The 8,337-nt window shown below is 66.7% G+C and overlaps 1 protein-coding gene across 23 annotated transcripts in view; it reads left to right on the top strand.

Moving 5' to 3' along the window:
• Positions 1–519: 519 nt before the first annotated feature.
• The window catches only part of SAMD11 (sterile alpha motif domain containing 11), a 19,546-nt gene continuing 11,728 nt past the window's right edge, over positions 520–8,337 (top strand). For 13 of the 23 annotated variants that reach the window (XR_012427835.1, XR_012427830.1, XR_012427832.1 and 10 more), the window contains exons 1-4: positions 986–1,556; positions 2,611–2,702; positions 6,785–6,966; positions 7,642–7,692. Coding sequence is in view for 18 of the 23 variants with exons in the window: in XM_074024106.1 (XP_073880207.1) it covers positions 1,040–1,556; positions 2,611–2,702; positions 6,785–6,966; positions 7,642–7,692 (842 nt within the window). In the remaining 5 variants the exon portion in view is untranslated. Of the gene's footprint in view, positions 1,557–2,022; positions 2,167–2,413; positions 2,490–2,610; positions 2,703–4,765; positions 4,897–6,784; positions 6,967–7,641; positions 7,693–8,337 lie in introns of those variants that run through there. The other 10 variants (XM_045382482.2, XM_045382476.2, XM_074024130.1 and 7 more) reach the window with 6 other exon arrangements.

The following is an 8,337-nucleotide window of genomic DNA, read 5'->3' as shown; positions in this document are numbered from 1 at the left end:
TCTCAGCGTCCTCACCTGCAAAAGACTAAAAAGGAACTCGGTGGCTCAGGCGAACTCACTCCTGTCAAGTGCATAGGAAGGGGCAGGAACGCGCGGGGAGGTGCTGCCCTGTCACTCACAGAACACTTTGCCCAGGCCGCACACTACGAATCCACAGCCTCGTTCCCCGCAGGTGCAGAGACCACCACGCCCTCCAGGACACCAACGCCCACCATCAGATTCGCTGTGCAAAGCCCCAGAGCCGCGGGCGCAGGCTCACACCGCGGCGAGCAGCCCCCGGCTCCCTCCCTCCGAGAGGAGCCCGGTCCGCGACCGGCCCAGCCCATCCCAGTCCCGCGCGGAGTCCCGGATTCCAGCCGCTCCCAGTGACTCGGTACTCGGGATAGCGCCGGGGGCCGCAGCCCTGTCCCGCTGCCGCCGCCGGATGCCCCGAGTCGGCCGTCACGCACCCCCCGCGGGAGCCCGCGCCGCCCGCCGCGCCGGGGCCGTTTAAATGGGCCAAGTTGTGGCGGCGGCGGCGGCGGCGGAGTCTCCCAAGTCCCCGCCGGGCGGGCGCGCGCCAGTGGACGCGGGTGCACGGCTGACGCGGCCCGGGCGGCGGGGCGGGGGCTTGGGACCCCCGGGCGGGGCGGGGACTCCGCGGCTCCTCGCTGCCGGGCTCGGCCTGGAGGGTGGGTCGGCGAGCCGGGCGCGGGTCTTCCCCGGGCGCGGGCGCAGGTGGCCGGGGCGCGGGACTCCGGACGCCCCGCGGAGCCCCAAGGCCCGGGAGCTGCGGCGCTCGGCGAGTTGATCCGGGATCGGTAGCGGCTCCGGCAGCTCCATGTCTCGGGCCGCCGAGGCCCCGCCGGCCGTCTGGGCAGCAGTCCGGGGAGGCCTGGCGGGCGGCGCGGAGGCGGCGGCTGCAGGCGCCGGGGCGCAGTAGCGGACGGGGTGGGCGCGCGGCCAGGCGCCTCCCCGGCCCCCGCGACCCAACTCCGCCCGGGTCGGAGTAAGTTGCTGCCGCCGGCGGAGAGCGGGGCTGCGAAGCCACCGGGGCGCCATGCCGGCGGTCAAGAAGGAGTTCCCGGGCCGCGAGGACCTGGCCCTGGCTCTGGCCACGTTCCACCCGACCCTGGCCGCGCTGCCGCTGCCGCCGCTGCCGGGCTACCTGGCGCCACTGCCCGCGGCGGCGGCCCTCCCCCCGGCCGCCTCTTTGCCCGCCTCGGCCGCCGGCTACGAGGCTCTGCTGGCCCCGCCGCTCCGCCCCCCGCGCGCCTACCTCAGCCTGCACGACGCCGCCCCGCACTTGCACCTGCCCAGGGACCCGCTGGCCCTCGAGCGCTTCTCGGCCACCGCGGCCGCGGCCCCGGATTTCCAGCCGCTGCTGGACAACGGCGAGCCGTGCATCGAGGTGGAGTGCGGCGCCAACCGCGCGCTGCTCTACGTGCGCAAACTCTGCCAGGGCAGCAAGGGCCCGTCCATCCGCCACCGCGGCGAGTGGCTCACGCCCAACGAGTTCCAGTTCGTCAGCGGCCGCGAGACGGCCAAGGACTGGAAGCGCAGCATCCGCCACAAAGGTGCCGCCGCCCCTCCCTTCGCTGCCTGGACCCGCGGGCCCCGACCCCACCCCAACCCGACTCTGACACCCGTGGGGGCGCAGGCCGCCGCCGTCCCTCCCTTCGCTCCCCGGGGACCTGCGGGCCCCGACCCCACCCCCTACCCGACTCTGACACCCGGGGGCCTCCGGCTCGGCCGAGGGGGCGCTGCAGCTCCAGGGCTGTGCGGGGACACACCCGCCGCGCGCGGAGGCCTCGGTGGACCCGGGCAGAGCGCCCCCCCGCTGCACCTCCCTCCAGCTTGGGCCACAGCGCTTGGGGCTCGCGGGCCGCAAGGCTCCTGGGCCTGAAGGCCCAAAACAAGTTTACGGGAACTCGAGAGAGCCGGCAGGAGGCGGGTTGGGAGGGCGCGGAGCCCCGGGCTGGGGGGCGTGGAGGGGCGCACGTGCGGCGGGGTGCGAGCGCGCGGCGCGGGAGGCTGCGGGGCGGGGCGGGGGCGCGCGCGGAGCCCGAGCGGCGGTGCCAGGACGCGCGGCCTGTTTTGGCGCCTGCGGGCGCCTGGCCCCAAGGGTGCGACGCGGGGGCGCCTGAGCCGGGACGCGGGGGCGCCTGAGCCGGGACACGGGGCGAGGTGAGCGCCAGGCGCCGCGAGGAGTTAAAAAGTTCGGGACCTGAGTGGTGCGTGGCTCCGCGGTGGCCGCCGCCTCCTACCGCGCAGGCCGAGGGTCCCGACGGCGCCGCTCACCGCTCCGGGACGCAGCCTTTCTGGGCCCGGCCTGCGGCTCCCTCGGGACCGGGGAAAGGGTGGAGCGCGGGAGGAGGGGCGCCGGGTGGGGACGCCCAGGCCCTTCGTCGGGGGAGGGCGCTGCTCCCGGGCTGGAGTTGCAGAGCCCAGCAGATCCCTGCCGCGTTCGCGAGGGTGGGGCGGGAAGCGGGCTGGGAAGTCGGGCCGAGGTGGGTGTGGGGGGTCGGGGGTATTTCGCCCAGAAGACGGGAAGGGGGGACTGGCCCTGCCGCCGACTGCGCCCAGAAGCGTGCCGCGCCCTCACAGGGTCTGCCTCGCCTCTGCTCGCAGGGAAGAGTCTGAAGACGCTTATGTCCAAGGGGATCCTGCAGGTGCATCCTCCGATCTGCGACTGCCCGGGCTGCCGAATATCCTCCCCCGTGGTGAGATGCGGGGCTCGGTTGGGGCTGGGAGTTACTCCCCCTGCGGAGCTTGTCCCTGCGGTTTTCAGGATCGAGAGTCCTCACTTCACCCCTGTGGGTGTGCTGGAGGGAGCCTTCGCAGGGCGGAGGGAAGGGGCTTTACTTCGTGTTCTCCCAGCCCTTGTACCTGGACAGGGGGAGGAGTCGTTGGGCACCCGAGCCCCCTCCCAGTGTGGAGACAGGGGGTTCGTGCCTGTCCTAGAGCCTCCCCTTGGGTGCCTTGGAGCTGCTTCTCCTCGAGTCCTGGGTCAGGGTCTTCTCTCTGGGAGGAGTAATTCAACGTGGGCCTGGCACTGTGCCCTGTCACATTTTGGGGGTCACTGTGTTCTCTGGCCCAGCTGGTGAGATGTGATTCTGGGTATGACAGCATTTTGGGGAGCTACAGGCTTGGGTGTGAGTGACTTGTCTCTGGGGTGCTGAAGGCCAGGGTGCAAGGGCCGGGATGTCAAAGTGTGTCTTAGGGACACAGAGGCTAGCCAGGGACTGTCTTTCCAGTGTGGACCTTTGGTGTCCAGAGAACTGGAGCCGGAGGCTAGTTCAAGGCCCCAACCCAGGGTAGACAGCTATGGACACCCTCACTGAGGGAGCAGGCAGGAGAGACTGGGATGCTGGGAGCTCCCTTCTGCTCAGGGAGGCACCTGCACCCCCCACCCAGCCTCCAGCCTCCAGCCTCCAGCCCCCTAGTTGGGCAGCAAGGGTTGGAGGATTGATGTGAAAACGAAGATTGCCTGTTGGGAAGGACCAATTTGGAGCCAACTAGGGCCATGGCTGCTGGGGGTAGGGGCTGCAATTCCTGGTGCACGCGGGAGCCCCTTCTTCCAGGAAGGGGTAGGAGAGGCACAGGTGCAAAGTGGGCCTGAGTGGCCGCCTCTGCTTGCCTGCTTCGGGCCTGAGAGGATGGGGGAGGGGATACCCCAGGGGCCTGTGAGCTTCGAGTGCTTGGTAGCCGCGAGTGCTTGGTAGCCTGGGCGCTGGGAGGCTGCAGACAACCTGTGAAGACAGCTGGTCCCTCAGACATACAGCATTTGGGCAGGGGAAGGGGACACAGCTGCACTTCACCCACGTGCCCACCTGACACACAGTCCGACACGGATCTGCACGCACAGGCAGGCAGCTCACAGAGTTCCCAGGCAAGTGTGCAGACAGCTGGCAGCCCCCTGCCTGCTGTCACAGACCTACCCAGGGCAAGAGGCCCAGTTCCCTCCTTTCAAGCAGCTGGTGCTGGAGAGGGCTCCTCTGGGCAGCCCACTGGCTAGCCTTGGGTCTCTGGATGGGAGCGGCCCCCTTGAGGCTTCCCACAGGAGCGGGGAGCAGGCAGCCTGAGCCCAGCATCAGTGTCTTCTGACACTGCTTCAGTGGGCGTGCATCTCTTCCCAACCCAGGGCCACAGCCAGGAGATGCCCCCCCACCTGGGGCTCCCAGGTTCCTGCCCTGCATGAGGGATGGCTCAGATCCAGGCCTGCCTCTGCCAGTCCCTCCCAGGCCTGTCCCACACCCTTCCCCTAGGAAGCAGCTCCAGGGGCCCCTTCTTTCCAACCCCCACGTTTCTCACTCAGAGGCTGTCTCCCCCAAGCCGCATGCCAGGTCCACGGGTATGTGTACCTCATGGTCACGGAAACTCCAGGGCAGAATATGAGTATGTATGTGCCTTGGGGACCCTGCACAGGGGCCCTGCAGGCCAAGCACCTCCCAAGAGGAGGTGCTGTCAGAGGCTGAGTTTTCAGATCTGTGTGCTGTGGAACTGGGGTGGGCTGGCCGAGGTCTGTAGTGTGGAGGAGGTATGTTCTGTCCTTGGGCAGGGCGGGTGCCAGGGAAGCTGTCCTGCTCCTCAGCACCCCCATCAGCCACCCCAGACCTGCCCTCCAGGTGCCTTGGGGTGTGGCTGGGGTGCCAGTGTGTCCCCACGCCCGACTCTGTGCATCACGGGGCTGAGGCTGGCATACAGCCTGGGCTCCATTCCCAGCCAGCCGGCCCTGGCCTCCTTCCAAAGGGCAGTGTTCTGGTCCTTGCTTCCCTCTCTTCCCATTCCACAGACAAGAAGCAGAGAGAAAAGCATTGTGTCTTCTTCTCAAAAGAAAGGAGGTGGGAGGCCGGGCGCGGTGGCTCACGCCTGTAATCCCAGCACTTCGGGAGGCAGAGGCGGGCGGATCATGAGGTCAGGAGATCGAGACCATCCTGGCTAACACGGTGAAACCCCGTCTCTACTAAAAATACAAAAAACTAGCCGGGCGAGGTGGTGATGCCTGTAGTCCCAGCTACTCAGGAGACTGAGGCAGGAGAATGGCGGGAACCCGGGGGGCGGAGCTTGCAGTGAGCCAAGATCGCACCACTGCACTCCAGCCTGGGCGACAGAGCGAGACTCCGTCTCAAAAAGAAAAAAAGAAGAATGGAGGTGGGAGAGGAGAGGCTGTCAGAGCCCCTAAGCCCTGGTGCTTGGGCTACAGAAAGGCAGAGCTGAGACTTTCCAGCACAGCACACTCCGGACAGGCTGTGGCTGCTGAAGTGAGCCCCGAGCTCCAGCTGACACGCGGAGGCCTGGGCAGACAGGCACTGCACCTACGGCCTTGGCCGCACGCTGTGGTCATTGGTGTTGGGGGCAGCCCGGGGCCAGGGCAGGGTCTCAGCAGGGGCCTTGGACCCCATGCCCCACCCCCTGCCCAGCAGTGCTGGGTTTTCCCACTGAGCTGTTGTGGAGAGAAAGGAGGGGACTCAGCGCAGGCCCAGTGGCCGGTGAGGGGGACAGGGGCTTCCGCCTGGGTTGGGGGATGCTCCAGCTTCCAGACCCTTGAGGAGGGGGCACTGTCCAAACTGAGCTGGTGCTGGGGCTGTGTGTTTGAAGGTGATGGTGGTTCTAGGTCTGAGGAGGACACCCTCCTGACACCTTCATCCCCAAGCTCCAGGCTGCGTTTTGGCATTGGGAGGGAGGAAGTCCAAGGAGGCCCCGGTGACTGAACGGAGGAGAGGGAGTCCGTTAGATGCTCTCAAGGGCTCTGCCACCTCCTGAAGCCAGCAGCCTGTTACTACATTTTAAAAAGCCTCCCGCCCACTGGAAAATCATCAATAACTTTCCTTTTTCCCCTGGGGGTGGCAGGACCTAAAAACACTGGAGGAGTCTGGAAGTGCCTGGGGCTGGGCCAGAGCGAGCGTGCTGTGCAGGGTGGTATAGGCGTGTCCGCCGCGTGTGTGCGTGAGCTTGGGGCTCAGCTGTGCTCTGCAGGGACCACACCGGGCACGTCTGTGCTCCCACCCGAGGCACCCACCGCTCCACACGCTCGTTCCATGGGTGCAAGGGAGATGGGAAGAAGAAGCCATGTGAAAGATGCCAGGCAGGGCTGGTGGAACAGAGGACCTGGGCTGGTCAGGGCTCCTCGTCTGGTGACCTGTGAGCCCCAGGCCTGCAGTCTGTGAGGGTTCAGCTCAGACAGTTGCCAGTTGCCTTGCGCCCGGCTGCAGCTGCCCCTGAGCTGGGCTGTGCATGGCGCTGATGAAACAGAAAAGGGCATTCGCTTGTCAACATTGGCGTCGGTGGCAGGGTGTGGTGGGGCAGAAGGTTCACAAAATATGGGTGGGACTGGCAGCCAGATACACGGAGGCAACATGTGCACTTGAGTGCACGCCCACTAGAACCAGCCCCAGGCCACAAACAGATCCCAGGAGACACGCGGGGGCCCTAAGAAGGGAGCTGGGAGTGAGGGGCACACAAGCCCGGGACGGGGGCCCCGACTCGCCCTGGAGTTGGCCAGGACCCTCCAGCATTCTCAAGGGCTGTGGTGGGGTGGACAGAGGAGGGCTGAGCCAGTGGGCGTCGTCTGTAGGGGGATGCCCAACTGAGGCCTCATCTCTCAGCTCTCCTCTGGGTCTCTGGCCAGCTGTGGCTCCTGCTGGCCCCAGGCCCATCCTGGAGGTGGGTGGAGGGAGGATGGCTGCTCCGAGGGCACCTCCGCTGTGCCTGGGGCTGGGCCTGGGGTGAGAGGCCAGGGCAGACCCCCGGGGGACGCAACAGCCTGGTCCAGCCTCACCTTCCTGTCCTCCTGCCCCACCAGAACCGGGGGCGGCTGGCAGACAAGAGGACAGTCGCCCTGCCTGCTGCCCGGAGCCTGAAGAAGGAGCGGACTCCCAGCTTCTCTGCCAGCGATGGTGACAGCGACGGGAGTGGTCCCACCTGTGGGCGGCGGCCAGGCTTGAAGCAGGAGGATGGCCCGCACATCCGTATCATGAAGAGAAGGTACTTGGACCAGGGCCGGACAGGAAGGCACAAGGCTCAGATGGGGTTGGAGCTTCCAGCCTTCAGCTGCTCAGATGAGAGCGTCCACACTGGCCTCCCACACTTCCCTCGGATGCTAGTCTTTTTGGGGTCCTGTGTGGGTCACTGGCAGGAGCTGTTTCTTCATCTGCCCCGTCTGGTGTCCCCTCCCACCTCTGCTCTGCGGCGCTCACTTGCAGGAGGCAGATTGGTAGCAGTTGGGACCCAGAGGTCTACACCTGCCTGGGCCGATGCTCCAGCTACCCCTGCTGACCGGGTCCCAGTCTGGCCAGAGCAGCTCCAGCAACAAGGAGCTCCATTCAGGCTCATGACTGACTGTGCGGAAGCAGCCTCGGCCCCTACCTGCTGTAGAACGCCAGGGCTCCTCTGAGTGCAACAAGACGGAGGGAGAAGGGGCCTCGGTTCTGTCTCCTGACGTCTGTGTCTGCTGAGGCAGGAACTGGTCCATGGGCCTCTCCTGGCAGGAGACCCCAGCACGTTGAGCCAGCAGCAGATGGTGCTGGGCACAGCAGCCGCCTTCGTTCACTGCCCAGGGCTGTGGCCCAGCAGGGCACTGACCCGTGACAGGTCTGCTGTCCTGAGGCTGGGGTCAGGGGCCTCCCGAGCAACATGGACCTTCTGCTTCCCTTCCTGCAGAGTCCACACCCACTGGGACCTGAACATCTCTTTCCGAGAGACGTCCTGCAGGTAGGAGCCGTGCTGTGCGTGTAAGAGGGGGCCGTGACTCCCCTCCCTCCCTCCCTCCCACCCCTGCCTGTGGCCTGCTGGCTGCTGTCCCCCGTCTCAGACAGCGTGAGATGATGCTGGCTGAGCGTCTGCCAGGTTTGACGTGTGCTGCAAGGTTGTCCCCCAGCCCGGGAGGCAGACAGTGTCGCACCCAGTTGAGACTGAGGGACCCCAGGCCCAGTCAGAGGTAGATGTCGGCAGCAGCACAGGTGTGAGTTCTGGGTAGCCCGGCCCTAGAGTTGGCATGCACTTCCTCCCATGTGAGACTGGCCATTTGAGCCCAAAAATGAGGCTGTCACCTCCCCCTTCCCACCCTGCTACAGACCCACCAGGAGGTGAGAATGGTGTGTGAGTGGGGCCTTGAAGATGTGTAGGAGCTCACTAAGGCGAGGGGATGTCTGCAGAGAGTGGAGGAACAGGGAAGGGCGTGAGGAGGGAGGAGGAGTGAACCTGGCAGCTGTGGCTCAGTTGGATGCTGAAGGCTCGTGGATGCTGGGCCTGTGGGCGCTGTCCTCTAGGCAGGGAGCCCCTGGAAGTTCTTGTGCGGGGCAATGACCAGGTGTGCGTTTGGAGAAGGTCCCTCCGGAGGCCCTCCTGGCAGACGGG

Source organism: Macaca fascicularis, chromosome 1 (assembly GCF_037993035.2).
Source record: "Macaca fascicularis isolate 582-1 chromosome 1, T2T-MFA8v1.1".
NCBI classification, from domain to species: domain Eukaryota; kingdom Metazoa; phylum Chordata; class Mammalia; order Primates; family Cercopithecidae; genus Macaca; species Macaca fascicularis.
The sequence above is the reverse complement of the archived record's forward strand: the minus strand, read 5'-3'. Positions and strand labels throughout refer to the sequence as shown.